This window comes from Malurus melanocephalus, unplaced genomic scaffold (assembly GCF_030028575.1).
Source record: "Malurus melanocephalus ecotype Western Australia unplaced genomic scaffold, MMel_1.1 scaffold_690, whole genome shotgun sequence".
NCBI lineage: Eukaryota > Metazoa > Chordata > Aves > Passeriformes > Maluridae > Malurus > Malurus melanocephalus.
In genome coordinates, this window is record NW_026623922.1 from 248,156 (window position 1) to 269,803 (window position 21,648).

Here is a 21,648-nt window from a genome sequence, read left to right on the forward strand (position 1 = left end):
CTATTTTGTACTTTTCTTAGGGTTGTGCTTTGTTTTTGGGGGGTTAGGAGTTGCATCTAACCCATCACTGTATTATGGCGACTGAAGTTTGGTGCTGGCATCTATTGCAGGGTATGGGTGGTTGTTGAGTTTCGGGATCTCCTTTGTGTCATTGSTGCTGTTTATGGTTTCTTTGTGTTGAATGTGTGGATTACAATTATTCTTTGTCTTTAGAGGCAGATCCTTTTCCAGAGTCTTGGGGGGGATTTGTTGCTATGCTGTGGGTCTTGTTTCAGTTCTTGGAGGTAGTTATTGGGGGAGTTTACTGAATAATGAAAGCTTGGGGTGGCTGCTGTTTATAGTGGGATATGTTTTCTGTTCAATCAGATTTTAGTGGTGCGGCTATGTTTGATTCTTGGAGGGTGAGGATGGTTTTGGTAGGGCTGTTATTAACTTTATTTGTTGTTTTGGAACCTGTGCAAGGGTTACCTGACAYGGTGATTTGGACAGTTTAAGGGTAGAAATCAGAGAATAGTTTAATGTAAAATATCAGCTTTGGGARCTGGAGATAGAGATTTAAGTCCTTTTTCTCTAAGGTGATTTGYGGAATGCTAAGAAGAGGAGTAGTCCTTATTCATTGTTTCAGAAGACCAACGGTTTATTCTAAGCTATTAGAGTATTTTTASAAGTTGAGTATTTTGTTTTTATGGGCTCCAGTAATGGGGAAAAGGATTAGGAGGGTGATAAAGCAGAGGAAGGCTAGCTGGCCAATATTGATGAATGGTTGATAAAGGCAGAGATCCCAAATCTATAATCTACTCTGGGCCCTTCTTTCAGTTCTTCTAGCTCCAAAAAMCCCAAAAGCTACATCTCCTCATGCTCAGCTCAGAGGCAGAAAACATCTCCATCAGCAACTTAACAACTGTGTGCCAGCCCCCCATACTCTGTGACCTTTGCAAAAGGTGGSGGTGAGCTTGAAGTGTGCAAGTGATGCAGAGTGGTTTTTGACCTGCATGCATTCTGTGCTCAAGAGATGGTTTATGCCACACATTGGAGGGTCTTGTCAGAGACACTCAGTCTCCTAAGTGATTCAGTGATGAAATGACAGGCAAAAATGTCTTTGTCCCATTCCATGGGGCAAAAACACTTGGGATGTACCTTGGTCCAACCTGTCCTCCTGACACTGATTCATCCTTCCACATGGTAAGYCATACCAGTGAGAATCCTATGGATGGTTTTATTTCTAAGACATCTTAGCAGACTGAGGGAAAAGTTATTTTGGGGTGGCTATTCATTCCCTACGAATATATTTAATGTAATACACTTCTTTTCCTATGTCAGGCCTATCCTTAGATTAAATTAGCAAAGAGACAATTTCTGATTTATTTAGATGATAGCAATGACCAGGGCTATGCTCTGAGCAGAATACCATGGGGTTTTACCAGATGTGTTTCACTTTCTGAAAAAATGAAAAAAAATTGGCTAGTTAATTGACACTGAGGAAATAACCAAGGGACAAGAGGAGTTGTCAGTAAAGCAGATATTCTGTCTCTTTCAGCCTTGCTGTCAGAGACACTTTACTCACTGGAGCTTCAAAACACTATAAAAGTATTATAAGATCAAACACTGTTACACAATATGAGCACCTTCCTTCCAGAGACTGCRTAACTTACCCAATCCAATAGTCATATTGATGGTACTGAAGGAAAGATGMGTCCTAGGGACCAGTTTTCTGCATGTTGATTTACAAGCAGCTGTTGTTTGGTAGCTGCTTCAGATGTTAGTAGCAATATCCATCCTCAGCCATCAACATAATTTTTCTCTTGARTATTTCTGCCTTCCTATGAGGCATCTTGGTAGTTTGTGTAACAGGAGTTGCACTGCTTTAGTTTATTGCTCAGTGAATTAAGACAACCTGAGACTGATGTTAGGTTATCTTAAAGCACCAGACATAATGTTTGGTGGTTTGGCAGTTTCTGTGTGAATGGTTCCAACRTTCTTCAAACCAAGGGAAAAATCTCCAGGAAATATACAGAAGGGAAAACTGGGAGCTGAGATCTCTGCCTCCATCTCAACCAAAGCCCTTCAAATTCCTTCACTAGGCACTAACCAATACAGATTGCCTTGTAAACACATGATTCTCCTGGAAATGAGTGCACTGTGGGGCAGTGAGGATGCTGTGAAGCAGGAAGGGGAAGTAAGGATAACATCCTAGCAAATATCTAGGCGGCATCACAATGTCCTTCTGACCAGCTCAGTAAAACAAAGGACGGCATTGTGCCACCAGAACTGAACTCTGAAGTAACTCACTAAAAACCTCTCCATATTAAGTTGCCTCTCAGGCATGCTCTCCCAGGAATGTTYGGGAGAGCAGCCACCCCTGAGACGATCCTGCCTGTGTTCACACTTCAGGGTTGCTGCATGACAGGCTAAAGGGGGGTTCAGCCTGTAGCCCATAATGGATCTTCAAAACCTGAGAACTGCCAYGTTGAGTGAAAGGTTCTTGTGTGGGTCTCAAGGCACATGAACCCTTGGATTGTAACRGTCAAAAAAGGCCCATCCTATACACATATGCCAATAGGGAGGACAGTGGAAACGTGGTGGAGAAAGATGGCATTAATCTCATCTCTGCAACATAGCCACCAAAAGAGTAACCTTGACAAGTGAGGAAGACCTCTATCCCTTTTAGAAAAGCTGTTACAAATATTTTTCCACTGGAAAAAACCAAGCAAAGCCCAAAAAACAACCAAAAAAAAAACCCCAAAAAAACCTTCCCAATGGCAGCCCCGGGAGCAGGGAGATTAAGAGTCATATTTCTACTTGGAACATTTTCCCTAACTGGAATAGGACTGATTTTCAGGACAACGTGGCAAGAAAGGACCCGGGGCAATTATTTGGTTAGATGTGAAGTTCTCCACTGTAATCAGGCAGTGTAGGCAAGGTGTAACATGTGAGCTGCAAATGGTACAGTATCTACCAGTGATTATACAATGATATAATGCATAATTATACATTTATACAGTGATTATGGCACTCCTTGAAATCTATTATTGAAAACCTTTCTGACAAAATTTAGCCTCCAAGCATTCTATTAGAAGTCTCTGCATTACATGTCCATGGTTAGGTAAGAAAACTAGGTTTAATGCCCAGAACCTTTCCCCATTGCCTCATCCTAAGCTCTGCTTGGTTTCAAATTCTGCCTAGCTTATGCCAAGCACTGACAGCTGGGCTCCTTTCTCCCATAGCAGAACAGGGGGTGGGGTGTGGTGGTGGGATGTTAATGCTTCCTCCCTATCTTAGGTATCAGTCACTCTGATAGGAGGAGTGCATCCCTAAGATCCAGCCCATGTCACAGATGTATATAGCTAAAAAGGATGGAAGTGGATTATATCAGCAGTGAGGAAAGGCCTGAAAGCTATATTCAGAGGCCTGTTGGCGCACAGTAAGGCCAGCCCTAGCAACATCAAAGGCTACAGCGARGAGTTAGTTTATACAGTTTTGTCAGTTGGATTAGACTCTTCATTAGGATGCAGAACAAACCTCTTCTACTTGGCAGACAGGAGCGAGAAACAGAATAAAAATGGAAATCAGATCTCAGCCCTGAATTCCCCATTCAGCAAAGYTCTTCTTATTTGCGTAGGAACTCCAGTTCGCCTGGCTTTGTTTGAAATAAAGGTAACAGGAAATTTCTGGGCAGGATGAGGTCAAGGTCTCCTGCTTTGGGGCCAGCAAGCCCTGGGAGGACTCTTGAGTCAGAACAGCCTGTCCTAGGAGGAGGACAAGCAGAGGGCAAGAGCATTTGCCACRGGGTACCAGCAATACCAACTCTACAGCTGCATCCTCAGCAGGCAAACTCAACAGGAGACTTTGGAAAAGACCTTTCTTAGTTTGAGTTTTACAAGTAGTTGTCATGGTGTACAGAGTCATGGAGAGTCTGATACTGGAGTGGATGGTTTTTAGCATGCAGGTTGTGCACTAGCCAGCTTGTTACTTTTCCCCTGCATCTTTTGATGAAGTTGCTTGTCTGTCTCAGTGTACTTGCAGGCTAGGAGAACAAGATTATCTGATTTTGTGGGTACCTAATGCCTCTGACAGCATTAAAATCCACAAAGGTCAAAGAGAAAAGCCTGAGTTTGATTTCAATCATRTCAGCATGGCTAAGGGGTCACTGGAAGGGGTATATCAGTATACTGCACACTCACTTTAAGATCAGAAAGAAGCCCAGTATTTAAAATAGGAATTAGTTTTCTTTCCTTACTGTATCATGATAGCAAAGCATGCTTATCTGTAAGAAGGTACTTTTTGCTACCCTTAGGACTTGTCTTTATTGTGTTTTAGGTCAGAAGATAGAAGGTTAGCATTTGTTTTACAATTTCATTTTCTTTTTAAAGTCTCTGRGGTGAAATCAGACATATTTATATAAAACATTTCTTGCCCTGAAACAGGACTCACTGAAATATATTAGCAGCTGTCAGAAAGATACATGCCTACATTTCAATATTGTTGAAGCCTTTAAATGACTATATTAGCCCTTCAAATTGTAAACAAAATATTAATTTGCTGGCTGCTCTGGTAGAAGATAATAGAGACTGCTAGTTGCAAGTAACCTGGACCTTGGATTATTTTAGTAATATTGCAAATCGTAAGTGACAGAGCAATTAGGGTTAAATATGACCCCAGAAAAGCAGCTTGACCAACGCTGATCATCCTGCTAAATAGATGGAATGTAATTTAACAGAGGAAACAATAGGTTCCCTGTGGTTTATCTCATTAAGGTGATTTCCATAATTCCAAAAGTGACTCCCACATCTTTAAAATTAAACTTGGTGACAGACAAAAAGACAGAGCTGCATTGGAATTGTAAGGGACKTGGAAAATTTCTGATTCTGTCATGAAATACCCCTTGCTAAATTAGTTTAATTTGCCCTTAACTTATTGCTCAATGAGATAATCCCACAGTCTCCCTTCATTTGAACTATGTCCCTTGGATTTCTTTAAAACCCCCATATYTCTCTGGCTACCTTCTGTTGCACCACCTCAGAGCTTCTACATGCACTTAACATAACGGGCTCTAATTTTCTTCTCTCTTATACCTATTTTTCATCCATTAACTTTGATGGGATTGCACCTGACTTACTCCAAGAAAACCAGATTGAAAAGAATCGGTCTTATAGTGTCCAAAGTCATACTCAATATTCCAAAAGGGATTGTTTTATGACAGTTTTCTGCAGAAATGAATTTATTTCCCTTGGCTCCACCTCACAASACAGCACTTTTGCTGAAAGACCTAAAAAAAGAAAGATTCTCAGGAAGACAAAGTCTCTCTTTAATATTTAAACTAMAAGGCTGTTCAGGAAACTACAACTAATTTTTTAAAGAATTACAGTCACAGATATTTTCCCCAGTTCTTCCTTTTGTTTTTAAAAAAACAAATCAAACCTTAATTTTCTGACTTTTCTTCCCATACACTGGAAAATACTTAGGATGCATTTTGGCAAAACTGAAGGAAATACCTTAAGAAAAAAAAATTACTTGAAACCAGAAAGAAAAAAGATTTGCCATTATGTTTTCTAACTGAGAGGTTTGCTATTCACATAGAAGGCAGCAATATAGGTGCTGGAAAATATATGTTGCCTAGCATAAGCGAAAGGCAAACATACAGCCATAAACATCATAAAGTAACAGAATTTTATCCACCAAAATTGGTCTTTCACAAATTAAACTACAAGATTCCCATCAAGTTAAAAATCTTCCTGTATACGTGTTTAAGTGTCTCTCTTTTTTCATCCTGTWACTACCTGTACCTTTCATCGCTTACAATGATAGAAGTCTCATCCTATTGTTTTTCAACTATCTCCCCTGTTGTTTGCAGTGTGTGTTGCACAGGTGAAGTTTCTACATTGGAATTACAGAAGAAAGTCAGTAAAAGAATATGAGCTTCCTTCCATGCCTTGACTGTAGTGTAGAGCCTGCCAAAACTAGGGTTGAGGTTTGCTGGAAATGTAATTACTTGAAACTTCAGTTGGTTCTGAATCAGACAGGAATCCTTCCTTTTTCTTTTTTTTTTTTTTTTTTAACTCTCTTCTAAAGGAGCAGAACTAATCTCGCTGAGCAGTTGCAAAGAGCTCAGGAGTTTCCAGTCCCTAAATGACCTTCTAAACAACTACCCACAGGAAAGGGGCTGTTAGCACAAGAACCAGACACTCTTAGTCCTGARGTCAGGAACCTTCAATTTTTAGCAACCTTTTCCTACAGAAAATGCACCAGAAATCTGTGCAATCTGGCAGAAGGTGGCATGCTGCTCAGAAACAAATTTTTTTTCAGGTTTATGGAAAATATGAAATGATTTCTCCTCAYGTCTGAGCTACTTCTGGATCTGTAGAATCTGGAAGGTCTTTTACCACAAAATGATTCATGAAAGGAGGTATCATGCCACTATGATTCAACTCCCCAATGAAATAAAAGAAATTTCAGGAGATAAATCCACTCTTAACATTCGCAAATGCGGGAGAAARATTTTGAAATGAGGTTTGATGTATATTGATTCCCCTGACACAGAACTAAAACCTCTGCTAGCAGGCAAGGTATTGTGTGCCTTATGGCTAGARGAATACCACAGCAGGATACAGTAAGCCAATGCTTTCTGTCTTGGGCTAAATATGATCACAAGTGGATATCACCAGTATCACTGAAATCCTCCACGGTCAGCTCTAGCTCAGTGACTTCACATATTTTGTGAAGGTTTCTTTCAACTAGTACAGATGATATWACCTTTATCGTGGCATATATTGCACAATTCTTACACCCTCATGCTTTTTTGAGCCCTGTGGATGAAGATTTTTTTCATTCATGAAGAAGTAAATCACTGGAACAGATAAATKATTTGAATCCAGTTAYTTTACAATTCACTTGTCAGGACAATACCAGGTGTATGACTATAGGTACAGTGAGGACTACCAATACAGATATGAACAGAATCTGCCCTTTTTCATTTATTTTGATCCCAAGTCTCTCTCATTTACGGTGCCAGAATTCTACTTTTCAGGTGGCTGTGAGGGAAGATGAATTTCCTATGACTGACTCTATCTAGAGCATTAGGCACAGGGCTCAGCTGGGGTATATGTTTTTAGTAGAGAACAGGTGATCCATATGGAAAGCAGCAGGCAGGAATACTTCTATCTGATAAGGCTAATCCATTACAAGATTTCTTGTGTGCTTTTTCCCAGCTCCATGTCTGTTTTACCTTTTCACACATTGACATAAAGCTCCTGAATGATTCAGTGGAAATCTTCCTGAACAGCAAGAAACATGTCTCAACAAATGCTGCAAGAAGCTTGGTGCATTCTCTGGCACTGTGCCTGACCTAACCTACACCCCAGTGACACTCCTAACCATTAATACATCAGTGACAGCCCTGGAGGCTGGTCATGCACACAGTGCCTGTACTCACAGTTTTCACAGCGATTCCCTGTATAGCCAGCCAGACAGGCACACTTGTAGGTACTGCTTTTGTCTAGAATGCATGTCCCATCATGAAGACATGGAGATGAAGAACAAGCTATAAAAGAAAAGAAAGAAAGTTCATGGTCTCTCATAGGATRGGGAACCTATCTGTTTTTCCTCATGATGGTTGTGTCTTGGCGTAAATGACATATTTTGGTTAGAAATTCAAAAGACACACTAAAGGGCCTGACACATGTCAAAAGGAGGATYCCACTACAGGAGGGATCTGCTAGGGATAAGAAGCTGTTTTCCCAGCATAGATTACTTTTACCATTTTTCTTTAACTGCAGTCAAGTGGTGAGAAAGCTTCATGGAAGAAAAATAATTTACACCAAGTTCAATTAATGTTTAGAGTTTAGCCCAAATTGAAGAAGTTTAATAGCAACATACATTCTTTCTGCCATTCAACCCAGAGTTTAGGGATGAGTTCTGGGATCCATGGTTTTTGCAGATTTTTTGTGTCTCAGATTGTGTTGTTTTAGACTTTAGGCGCTGTTTTGTCCCTGGGAAACTCTCACATACAACAATCTAGCTGTGATATACAACAAACTGTACACACCAGCACAAATGAATGTCAGAACCTGTAACTGTACATTAAATACCAGCAAATTCCATTGTGCAATAACACACACATATGTTTTTTGGTGGCTGTTCTAAGGGGAGATGAGTGAATAGAACTCGTTGTGGTTTAATTCCAGGTGGCAGCTGAGTACCACACAGTCACTCATCCATCTGACCATCTCCAGTGGGGAGGAGAATTCAGAAAGAAAAAGTAAACCTCATTGGTTGAGATAAGAACAGTTTAATAATTGAAACAAAATAAAATATAATAATAATAATAATAATAATAATAGGAACAATAATTATATTGAAAGGGGGAGAGAGAGAGAGAGAAATAACACTGGAGAGAAAAAACTATCCACAACACAGTTGCTTGCCCCATCACTGACTAAAGTCCAGCCCCTCCCCAAGCAGCAAATCATGACTCCCAGCCAACTCGCCCCAGTTTATMTCCTGAGCATGATGTTCTATGGTATGGAATGTCCCTTTGGCCAGTTTGGGTCAGCTGTCCTTGCCATGCTCCCTCCCAGCTTCTTGTGCAACTTCTCACTAGCAAAGCAGGAGAAACTGAAAAATCCCTGATTTAGAGTAAGTATTACTCAGCAATTACTAAAATATTAGTGTCTTATCATACAAAATCCAAAACACAATATGGCTCCAGGAGAGACGCCATCTGACAATCCAATCAAATGCTCATCCACCAAACAGTTCGCCCATCAAATCCATCTCACTTTAGCCAGAAGGATGTTGTGACCATGCCCAAAGGCCTTATAAAAGTCCACGGAGATGACATCTCTAGCCCTTCCCTTGTGCACTGATGTAGTCACTTCACTGCAGAAAGCCACTAGGTTGGTCAGGAAGGACTTGCCCTTGGTGAAACTGTCCGAATCATCTCCCTGTTCCCCATGTGCCTCAGCACAGCTTTTAGGAGGATTTRTTCCATGAACTTCCCAGGCACAGAGGCAAGGCTGACAGATCAGTAGTTTCTGGTGTCTTCCTTTCTATCCCTTTTTAAAAATGGGTGCATCTTCTCCTTTTCCAGTCATCAGGGACTTCACCTGCTACATTTTTTCAAATATCATGAAAAGTGATTTGGCAGCCACATCAGCCGGTTCCCTCAGGACTCTGCAGTGCATGTCATCAGGTCCCATAGATTTCTGTGTGTTCAGGGGAGGTCACAACACTGATCTTCTCTGACAGTAGGAAGGACTTTGCTGCCCCAGTTGTTGCCTTGCAGTCCATCTGCTTGAGAAGTGTGGGAATAGAGGTTGCCCATGATGACTGAGTCAAAAGAGACAGGCTCCAGCTTCCCTGCAGCCAGACCTGGATGGCTGCATGTTTATGTGGGAGCCCMGGCAAGGTCACCACCTCCTTCCTGGGACGTGCAGAGGACAGAACTCCTGCCGAGGGGCCACCACAGCAGCACTCCTTCCCAAGGGGTGCTGAGCCCTGCCTGGGCTCAGCGCTGCAGCTGCAGCAGGACCTTGCCCTCCCTGCGCTCCCACAGTGCCATAAACTGCTGCAAACCMCTGGCTGCTCCCTGGGCTGCTCTGAAAGGCATGGGATACAGCGGGGTGCTTGTTCTGGCAATGTGCAGTTCTCCTCAGCACCTCCCACAAGCTGCTCGGGTGTCTCCCACCTCAGGAAAAGCCCCCATGTGCCAGGAACTGTCACTGCCACCAACCATATGGACCGACCTCAGAGCAGCTTCTCTTGGAGAAGTTTCTTATATCCAGATGGCGTGAGGTAAGAAATATATAGATGCCACATATGGATTTCTCTGGAGGTTTCATGTGGTGATGTAAGAGCAAATTATACATGGCTGGGCAATGAATATCTTCCASGTCTCATTGAAGATTAAGACCTCACTAAAGACAGTAATTCATTTGTTGAAAGAAAATATATGTATGTGGTAATTGTACTGTATCCAACTAATGTAAAATATTACTGAGAAAGGGAAAGGGAAACAGAAAACTCCTTACAGACTGATATTTTGTAGTCACTGGTTTGAAGACAGTGAACTTTCAACTTTGTCCTAGCTTTGTGTCATAATTCTGGAAAAGTAAGCATGTCAAGTGAGCAAGGATAAGTGTCAGATACTGATATGCAAAAGCACTAAATATTTTTTCTGTTTAAGGAGCATTGATTTCCTGGCTAAAGTCAARCAACAAGGGACAACACTACAAAACTTTAAAGCCACTATGTTATGTCACTAGCTTGGGGATACAGAAAGGAAAGCGTTATTGAAAGTCAGTAACAGGCTTTCATCTAACTGGATCCAGCATATGTCTAATCCTTAAAAGAMTCTGATAGCTCCCCATCTGGCCTCCCATGCTTCTCATCTGAATTCTGTTGAGTGACTTCTAGTCACTCATGCCAATTACTGGTTCCCATTTCACACTTGGCATGGGATGGGACCTAGCACCTGCCTCCAGGCTAGGCAGCACAGCAGGCTGTGTGGTTTCATCCTCTAATAACTACACACACASAGACCTTTCCTAAAGCAGATACAGGCTTTGCAGCTTATTTTGTATCAATCAAGACCTTTCTGGCATTTGAACCAGTGATCTCTGTGCAGTCAGTGCCCCTGCTTCAGCAAACTACAACTTCTAAGCTGGTACAGAGCTCACAGGAAGAGAAGACAGAAAAGGAAGGAATTCACTTTTGACATGCTTCTTCAGTCCTCTCCACTATACCACCAAGGTGCTGTGACATCAGATCCCCTTCATGTTCTAGTCCACATCCTGTAAGCACCTCTGTTGCTGCTGCTCTCACCTGCAGCATAGGGAATTGCTCTAGTAAGACCTGTGAAATCTGTTCTGGGGACCTTGGCTCTTCCACAGTGCTGTGCACAGAGGGAAATTTCAGGGCTAATGCTTCAGTTTTCAGTGTGCTGCCAGAGCTTTCGATCCTGTGCTGCCCCCACTTTCAATTCTACGCTGCCCCATGCACACTGTATTCTTCCCTTAAATGGTCCTGCTGGCCAGGTTAGTGCTTCACATAAAAAGACACTGAGGAGTGTTTGAAAAGCCTTTCACTGCACTACACATTAGACCAGAACAGCCTCATAATAAAGTGCACAAATAGAGCTCCTCACAAACTCTGAGAAGCCCTTTACAATGTGCTCTGTGTGGATTACCACACTTGCAGCCTCACAGCCTCAGAATAATTACCACTCAAAATGGGGCGGAAATAAAGTGCTCAACAATATTCGAATACCGAGTGTTCCCTGCTGGGCAGAGAAAACAGAACCAATTCAGCTTGCACCATATGGAAAATGTTMGCTCCCTGAGTGTAGGCAGCCCTTATGCAACATAGCCCACGCCACACTCATTTGTTCTATATAACCTCTCCTGCTGTAAGCCCAGGCAAACTATCAATAGCTCACTGCTCCTGCTTACAGGTACTAAAAGTGACATTTGAAGAACAGGRCAGGCTGAGAAATGGCATAAGTGCTGGATCCAGAAGTATGAATATTTCAATTGCTAGTTACACCTCTGATCACTKTTAAGAACTGATCCACTATAGGTTTGTGTATTTATGTAAGGGTTATATAAACTAACTAAATTTCCTGAGCCAGATATACCCTGGATGACCTCATGAAATGTGGGTCACCAGGGTGTACAAAAGGCAAATTATGGTGAGTCACAGATCCTGCAGGGTTTATCTATGGTAAAGCAGCACAGTCTGATTAACCTTCTGTGCCAGGAGTACTGTAGATAGATTTGACCAAAATTCACTACATAGGTAAACAAGGAAGATCCAGAAAAAGTGAGGAGGCTGCTGTAAATACAATGACAAAATGAGGAACCAGCCACACTTTCCATGCTATTTTGTAGCCAGAGAGAAACTATAGAAATTAATGTTGGGGACTTAAGCACTGAATAGTAACAAAACCAGTAATTCTGGAGCCTTGTTTCTGTCATTCATAACACTGAGATCCTCACAGAATGGGAAATGCCTCTTTTTCTTCCTTTTTTTTTTTTTTTTTTTTTTTTTTTTTTTTTTTTTTTTTTTTTTTTTTTTAAAATATTCCTTTTTTTTTTTACTTTTTTGTTTTTTTTTTTCTTTGTTTTTTTTTTTTTTTTGGTTTTTTTTTTTATTCCTAATGGTAGATGAGCCAACACAAGTGTTCTGTCAGAGCATTTTCATTGAGCTAATTATGGGAATTGCATCAGCTTTTTGCTAGTTGAGACAGTGACTCTGCTCCTGCATACAGCATTGAGCAATTCTGCCATTGCAGGTACACATGCCCCATCCTCTACTTCCTTCTGTGCTCTTAATTCTTCGATTCAAACAGAAAAGTCACACAAAACAGCAGCTTTTCTCTGCTGGCTGATGTGCTTGTTCTTCACACAAGTAGAAGGAATTCAGTCTTTTTTAGAAGAGCCTCACATTCACATGCCATCTGACAGCTTTTGAATCTTCYCCCTACACTGACTTTATGTAAGTTGCTGTTGGCAACACAGCATGAAAGTTTTTAATGAAGCAAAACAGGGAAAGAGATTAGTGAAATTGAGTTAATGAGAATGGGTGGTATGTTCCACTTTTAGATAATGTTACCTGTAATTTCTTCAAAGACAGCATGAAATCCATCAAAGTTCTTGGATCCATCAGACTGGAAGAGGACATGGAGTGAAGACCCAGTGCTTCGRATGGGAGGTGGCCTCTCATTTCCACAGAATTTCTTTATTATTYGACTGTCCAAATTGTCCCCATCACGGACCTCCACATAGTCATACTGACACATATAATCAAACTCCAGGCTCAGCATAGAAAATCTTGGGGAACAAGGACAAACAGTTAGACTGCATATTTGTGCACCATGAATACTATTTACTTGGCTGTTTAGTTATTTAGGGCCTACCCCCTCCATGAATCAACAAGTCCTTAATGACATGAAGACCCCTCACTTCATCTCAGTATTTGCGTCATGATCTCTGGAAGCTGGCTCAACTCTAGACACGTGCTCCATGAGAACATTCAAAGGTCAAAACAGTGAAGTTTAAATTGAAGTCATACAGTCTGTTGACAGGCTTCAGGTTCCTTACCATAATACAATGTCAGAACTTTSATCTAGGGTCAGACACTGCAGGGGGCATATTTCTATTGTGGCTGTTTGCAAAAAATTGTTCTATTTGCCCTAAATAAAGTTGTAAGTACTGAAAGCAATAGTATCAAGTTCAAAAGCTATGTACATTGTGGTGCTGAGAAGTCAGCAATTAGGGATACAATGAAAGCTTGGGGAGGTAGAAGCAGAAACAGCCAGAGAAACGGAATCAAAATACTACAGCACATTTTGCATTAGAAAGCAAAATGGTAGTAAATCCCCAATGTGTGGCACTTGCCTGCCTTTTGAGAACAGAAATAAGGCACAGGAATTAGTGCAGAAGGGAAATATTTAAAGCCTTTTCCCACAATGTCTGTCCTTTCCYAGCTTCAATCCAGCCACTGTGCGAGGCTTTTGTTCATTAACAGCCATGCTATATGCTGCKACTGGAATTCAGGTGGGCACAGAGCCAAACCAGCACCCCACCAGAATATGAACGAGAGACAGAGGGAGCAACACCAAGTGCCTCTGGAGAATGCACAGTGCTCAGGGGGCTGGGCTCWGCCTGGGTTCAGCAGGAAAAGGCAAAGATACAGGCCTGGCAGAGGCCATGCTGCTAACTGCTCAGCAGGATGTTTTATAAACTTTGTGTGTACTCGATCTTGCTGAAAACTCCCAATATCCCAGATGTTAGGCCATATCTCCCACACTGCCTATTCCAGTGTGGGCCTAGTGGTTTGCAAAGACTGCATTTTCACACCAAAGAGGTGAAATGAATTTTGGATCTGCTCCTGGACCTCACAGCCCAAAGGGAAGAGAGTTCTGGAGCTTATTTCCTATTCTGCTTGTCTTGAGACTCAGATCCCCATGTCAATGAGGCCCCAAAGCTATGTGAAATTGCCTTTCTTTGACAGCTCATGAGCTGACATAAGAGGCCTCTTCACTTAGTAACCTGTGTTGAGGTCATATGGTTGATTTTTGAGCATCAAGAGTACACTAGTTACAGGGAAATAACTAAGCAGTTGTAGGAAGCTACACCAATGGAGCAGATCCCTTCATTTTTTTAATCATCTGATGGAATGGAGAATAGAAAAAAAAAAAAAACAAACAACCCCACATCTGCTTTAAATATGCATTAGAGAGAGAGAACTCGGCTTTGCATAAAATGCATGAGTTGAATTCTAGTTCTGTCAGGTTTGTCAAAGACATCCTCACAAGTATCAGGTTATACACTACATTTTCAAAACATTCTTTCACTGGTGAAACATAACCTAGGGATCTACCCTTACGGAAGTTACAGAACAATACAAATTAACCCATTCATCTTTGTCACACATATCAGRCTACACTTTATCCTGACCCAATCCTAAAAATATTTTCTGGGTTTGTGAACTGGTACATTTCTGATTAAAATTAAGTATGTGTGCAAGTACAGAAGGAAAGTTTCTGGAATGCCCACCATGTACTGGAAGCAGTATTATTWACAAATGTAAAGGTAAACTGTGTCTTGCAAATGTGTCCCTGAGCAAGAAATATCAAGACGTACTCACAGAGAATGAAAGAACCATACACAGAACACTGGTATTAATTCTTTGCYTTAAAAAATAATGAAAACAAGAATGGAAAATGTGAAAGGCGTAGGGGTTCTGACTTGCATTTTATTTAACTTGGCATAGAAGCAGATACAATGTACTGACGATATGGGATCCCATGATTAAGACTCAGAATTGGCAGGTCAGGAAACCAGCCAAAGCTTTTAAAAACCTCTTGGCTACAGCCCAGCTAACAGGACCCTTTACAGACCATGAGGTTATTGCTATTTAAACCACAGGTACAGACAATGGAATGAACTTTAGATTCCTCACCAGTGAAACTGTAACTATATCATAATTCTCTTGGATATTATAAAACTAAACATGCTAATTTTGTGCTACAGGTCATCAGATACAAAATGGAATGCAAAATATTGTCTTGGTTTAATCAGTGTCTCCAGCATGCATACACTGGTCAACCCCTCTGAGGAGTTCTTCTAGCCAAAGAAAATATTTAAAACTYGATCTCTGCTGAAGCACTAAAGAAAATGATTAAAAATTGTGAGCTACTTCTACTGTGATATGACATCCCTGACATGGCTCAGACTGAGGGAGCCTATATGTCACAGCCCAAAAAATGCCCAAGGCTGGCAAAAAAAGCAGAGAAAACAAACTGCCACCACACGTGGACACTATTTATCAAAATAGCTCTACTAAGCCAACCCCCAAAGGACTGCATTGCACAGCTTAAAGCAAGGGAAAATTGATCTGTGCTCCTGGGGGYTTTACTCTTCCTGCCCTATGTAAGCAAAGACAACCACTTTGTCTGCCTTCTGGATTACACTGTCCCCATCCCTGCCCTTGCAAGCCAGGCTGGCAGCAGACAGGATTTGTGCACAGAGAGAACAGAGAAACGAGTACTTTTGTTGACAGTTGTGCTGATTCAGCACAGTGTTGGCTGTGCATTACAGATGTAAGTAGTTTCCACCCATCAGGGGGATCAGCACATTTATATGAAAATACAGTGAAGGAAATGCAGACAGCAGGCCCAGGAGGCAGGCTCTAGTGGTTAGCTTAGCTGTACCTGCCTTTCTGTGTAGGAATGGCCTAAAGGTGAAGTTTTAGGTTAAACATATACCTGTTTTCCACGAAATCTAACCTCTGAAGGACCAGCTCTGAGGTGGTGCACCTTGAAAATGTCAGCTGACTAAGAACACACTACAGGGTTGCCTTCTGTGAGGACCTCCTGTTCCATCTTTGCCATGAAGGTTTCCTCTTGCAGGGTGATAATGTTCAGTGTAGACATTCAGGAGAGCTTTTGATCTTTCCCAAGGAGTGCTATGTCATCTGCTGRGATTTTTAGGCATTTAGATATTTGGCTCATTATCAAGCTGGGCATAAGGCTTTATGCTTCTCCAACATTACCCAGCTCAGATAAATTAGATGCTGTCAACGAAGTTTGGTAGCTCAAGCTTCCCTCTTGGAGACTTTCACAGTTGGAATGCAACATTACATCACAACAAGGTGATACCAAGTATTACATTTGTTTGATTTCAGGAAGGATGGACATGGGGAGGAAGAGAAAARCACTCTTGTGTCTAATTTTCGCCATCATCTGTAGCAGTAAAGTTGAACAGTGAACTGTGAACAGTACCATGAACTGTAAAATCTCATTTGACGCATCTTCCTAGTCTGCAGGTGGGGGGCCCTCAGGGTCTAGAATGGAAGTCTGATTTCTCCAAAGTAGTAGTACATCTGCTAACTTTACAGCACTCCCCGTTCTACTTGCTTGAAAACAGATTAGTGTCTCCTTAGTGCAGCCAAAGCAAGTTCTGCTCTTCAATATAGTGCTCTCTGTTAAAACAACCTTTTGTCCCCTACTTGCCCCTTGTGACTGGGGCCATCTGGCCATTTGGCCATCAACATTTTACCCAGAGATGGRTACATTCAATAGTTATGTGCATGCACTGGATCCATTTCCACTCTCATATCCACCTCCATAACAGTGGAGACAGGGGGACACCTGCAGCTCTTGAAGCACTTTTTAAGCCTCACAATTGATAAAGCCCTGTTCAGAAACATTTAAAAAATCACCTCATGAGCTCGTGTTGTGTAAATCACCTCACCAACAGTATCTCTTGAAAACAGGGCAAGTACAATCCATACATGCTGAGACTGATGCAAAGTTTTGTCATGTGAACACAAAACTCTTCCTCACAGCATTGCTCCTGTGCTTTCTACACAGTGCCATCCAGGCTACAACTCCTCATAACTACACAATAGGCTTGCATTTGCAGGTCTGAAAAAAATGTATTAGTGTGGAAAACCCACCAGCACTTCTATTGAACTGATTTTTTGTTCTTCTCATTAAGTTTATCTTCAAACATATAGGAAAATACTCATATAGTTTAAACATATTTTAACTGTTTGTGTATCTAGCATAGTTCTYTTACCTGGGCTCAAAGTCAGTGAAATATTGATGTGAAGCGTTTGCTGTTCTTTTTATTATACTAGCTAGTGTGTTTTGAATACCAACCCCTGCCATACYTCCTGCTGCATGTGTGAGAACCCTTATGCACACATTTGAAAAAAATATTAATTACCCCAATAAGAAGTTCTCTTGCACTAGGCAAGATATGCWATCATGAACTGTGAGCTGGAACTTGGGTTAACAGGTCTAAGCATACACAGGTCAGAAGAGCAATGACAGGACAAAAGGACAAAGTCTTAGGCACACCAGTGGAAGTTTAGGCTAAACATTAGGAAAAAATTAATCACAGAAAGAATAATWGGGTATTGGAATGAGCTGCTCAGGGAGGTGGTGGAGTCACCACCCCYRGAGGTGTTTAAAAAAAGACTGGATGTGGCACTTAGTGCTGTGGTTTAGTTGATAAGGTGGTGTTAGGTCATAGGTCAGACTTGATGATTTCAAAAGTCTTTTCCAACCTAGTTAATTTTGTGATTCTGTGACTTGAAGGAGAACCAATCGCATCCTCCAGGCATAGGAATGGTGAGAGGAATAACTGAGGCTGATAGAAGACAGGGGTGGTAAAATGASTGAGAAAAAAGAGGGGAAATGTAGGCTAAATTCAAGGCATAAGCCATGGGCAACTCTCTCCTTGTATGAGACATCATATTAAAATGTTCCTACATCTTTTCTTCAAATAATGTCTTACTTCAGCCTGGTACAGTCTTCAGACAATATTGGGTGCTTTGCTGTCAAGGTCTTGAAAAGGCCTCTAAAGGGATACACTGTGCCCATTGCCCAAGCAACTCTCCTTAGCATTCAGCTGTCCTAAATGGGAATTGAAAGCACAGCACTGACTTGTCCGGTGCCTGTCCATCACAAGCCAAATGGGAATGAGCTGTAGTACCAAATGCAAAGTGGCTGCTATACCTTCACCACCCCAGGGTTCACAGGTGCTGACTCTCATTGACTCTTGGCTATCCATATGCCCCAATGTCCACCTGAAATCAAAGTCAGTAAGACCCACCTTAATTCAATGTTAAATCCAGCTTGAGCGTGGATAGTCCATTCACATCGTGCATTCAGTGGGTAACCYTCCAGCAAAATCTGACCTCTAGAAGCCCGAAAAACCTGTCCACACCCTGGAGAGCAAAAGAAGAAAAAAAATTGTGTGAAGGACCTGCAAGAGACATTWGAAGAAAATACATGTAGAAACAACACAAGAATGAGGAGACAGGATGGCTTAGGAAAATACACTCTTTCTTACAATGCAGTGTATAAAATACTGGGACAGCCACACAATGGTTGTAAAGAGGTATGACTATATTGGAGTTTTGTCTAGGCTAAGAGTACTCCTGGAAAAGTTTTAGTTGATAACTTGCCCCTGGTTTGCAATGTAGCCCCATGAAACCATTTCTTGCAGCTTTTGCCTCTCTGTTAATTAGACCACCCACCCTGGCCTGACACTCTCTCTTGAAACAGTTTTGATGGAGCCCACGTTGACATTTGCAACCCCTGAAGCTGAGGAAGCTGGTGGGAAAGTGACAAAACTACAACGAACATTTGAATTAGCTCAAGCAACCAAAATAATGAGAAAAAGCTGTTGCACCCAAYATCATGGTTTCCAGTCCTTCATAAGGAGACTGAGAGGAAAAACAGCTGTCCCGAGAAGACACATTTGTCCTCAGGATTCACTACACCATCCTTGCATGTTAATGCCACCATGCCAATGAAGATACATAAACATCACAGCTCCTCTATCATCATCAGTGTGACACTGACGACTCAGCATGGCACATATAGAATATACAGCCCTTACCCCTTCTTTCAGGTTCATTCTTACCCTTCCCCTACTCCTGTTCCACTCTGCCTGKGCTGCTCTCAGCTTTTCACCATACTATGGAATGTACTCCAGTACCCAGCATCAACCAGATGCAATGAAGTRCTCCAGTCATTTGTGCCCACTCTAAGAAAATCATCAGAGGACAATGAGCTGAACAAACAGCAGACAAGGTCACACTGGGGAAGCAATATCTTTTCATGACTATCCTGCAGCTGTCYCTAGGCATCTGTCCAGGGATAGTTGTTCTCATTCCTCATCTTGAACACTGAACATTTTTAGCCCAGAGAGTTCTCTCACCTTCGGTAACCTCTCCCTTTTCCCCRGCTATAAAATATGGCTAATGATATTTTCTTTGTGGAAGATGAAAGGTTGTTTAGTGATTTTTGCAGAGCTTACTGTGATCTGTACATGCAAGTCCTAGCAAAATGCACAGTTAAATCATTATGTATCAGAYAGAGCTAATTTCTCAGTTTCTACTTTTCTGACTACATCTTTCTGARTGGAGCCTTGCACATGGCTACATCCCTTGGTAAGCCTTCTGTTGCTTTGGTGCAGTATGAAGCTGTATCTGTAAGCCAAAAACTGCAATTCAGTCTAACAGCGTCACAGTCTAACAGGAGAGTCTACATGCCAGAGATGAGGATAAGTAAAAAGTCAAATGACCAAAAGACCTCCACAGCAATTTTCTCACTTCTTTTTACCTCTTTAGTCCAACAGTTCCATCTGTTTCTCTAGAGAAACCCTAAGCTTTCAACCAGTAACCCAGGATGCATGTTTCCTACTGAAGCGACGGGTTTTAACACTCGCCTCCGGGCCCTTCCTTCCCGAGGGAGAAAGGGTGACAGTGACCTGATTTGGTGAAGTACAGAGCATCTGTCGTTCCCATTGATCACAGTGTCTGGAAATCAATCCTGCTGCATCTGGTCTATGGGGAAACATGAAGACTCCAGGTCAATTCCTCCTCTTTCTTCTTAAGAAAGTGTTGCTCAAATGAAATACCCTTTGTTCATTTGCCCTCGGTTACCCTTAATTAAGCAGGACCCAAGGAAACAGAAATCCTGCTCAGAAGAGTTCCTCAAAAGTGTTTCATCTTCTGTGGCTCGCTCAGTTCCCTCTGTAAAAGGCAAGGATTAATGAGTGTGCCCAGCAACCACATTAGGATTCAASGAGTACAGCAGGATCTGCTGTGGTGAAAATGATAATGCTCCTTCCCACAGCAAGAAACAGGCCCTTGTSCTGCCATTGGCTCCTGCCTCAAAAACAACCTGACACAAAGCCGCTAGAAATCTTCAGAGGGTTTGACAGGGAGCTTGGACCACCTCAAAGAAAGTTTCCCTTTCGTCCTGAAGCGCTTTTGAGTTTCGATGCCTTTAACAAAGGAAAGCCAAAGAACTGGTGCAAAGAGATACTTGTATGCACGGCATACTAAACACACTTCTCTGTTTGSTGTGGTACAGCCTGAACTCTCTGAACACTGGCGCCAAGGAAGTAGGTTTGGCCAGCAAAGCAGGTGGTCCAGAGACTAAAGAGGAGCCATTCAGTGACCCTCTCCAAAAGAACGTTCTCAGGTTTGCTCCCACCCGTCTCTGCAAGAAGCACCTTTGCTATCACACTGAACCTGTGCTCTTAAATCTCCAGCCCTTCTAGCAAAAGTCAGGCTGACTCCCCAGACCAACAGTTCAATCATACATTGATCAAAAGGAATCTTTCCTATTCTAAATCTGCAGGAGACCTGGAAAGCTCTCAAAAATAATTTACATCATAAACACAAATGCTGGCAAATTCTGCCTCATTTACAAAAAAATAAACCACTCTGGCAGAATGTCAACATCCTTGTTCCGTTCCTGTTCCTGAAAAAAAGGCAGCTTTCAGGGCCACAGTAAGATTTCCTCCAAGGCTTGTTACTAACAGAGAATAAAAAAATTCAGGAGACCTCTGAGTTGTAGCCCACAGAGACCTGTGGGTTGATGGAGGGAGAGGTCCTGAGATGACCTCTGGTAAGAACTCATTATCTTCTGATTGAGTGCTACATACTRGATGTGAGGCTCCTTCAAAGGTCAGGATGACTGCACAGAGAATGATAGTAGAAAGGATACTGCTATTCAGAAACAGGCTGATATGGGAAGGTGGCTGTCACTTGTCACAACTTGTTGCTTCCGGTTGGTTGTTGGTCACCAGTATTATTTGAAACACTAATGTTCACAAAGTCCCAAAAGCTACAAGTACTGCTGTCTGGCACAGGGCCCACATTGGGACAGCAGAACTGAGGACAGCTGTTAGAAACCACCACTTTCTCCCCTGCTTTGATGGAATATGTGCCTTCAAGTGACATTACAATTGGGGGTTGGCAAAAGCTGTTGGAGTGCRGGGTACAGAGGAAAGGGTTCTGCAGGGCTGCTTTCTTTCCTTCTGGTTTTAGAGCCTGATGTGCCTTTTAGGTCACGATAATTCAATCCAMTAGAAGTCCCATTAGGAAATGTCCTAGCACCCTATCAAATCTCGCCAGTGTGTTTTTTTTCCTAATAACGCTCCTTTGGCCTACCCTATATAATTTTTACCAAATGATCTGTTGTCSTTCGATGGGTTTTCAGCTATGCCAGCACTGTAAAGCGGACAGACCCACAGGCCATCCCAGGGTACTTCTGCCCTGCCGCCGCTCTCCATCATCGCTCCTTTTCTGGCAATTCCCAGAAATCTCTCCTGGGGGCTCACC

At 42.0% G+C, this 21,648-nt stretch overlaps 1 protein-coding gene across 2 annotated transcripts in view; it reads right to left on the reverse strand.

The window, feature by feature from the left end:
* The window catches only part of PAMR1 (peptidase domain containing associated with muscle regeneration 1), a 57,228-nt gene that overhangs the window by 21,833 nt on the left and 13,747 nt on the right, over positions 1–21,648 (reverse strand). For both annotated transcript variants that reach the window (XM_057384175.1, XM_057384174.1), the window contains exons 4-6: positions 18,120–18,234; positions 12,607–12,824; positions 7,430–7,537 (exon numbers count right to left, since the gene is read on the reverse strand). In XM_057384175.1, coding sequence (XP_057240158.1) covers positions 7,430–7,537; positions 12,607–12,824; positions 18,120–18,234 — 441 coding nt within the window. The remainder of the gene's footprint in view (positions 1–7,429; positions 7,538–12,606; positions 12,825–18,119; positions 18,235–21,648) is intronic.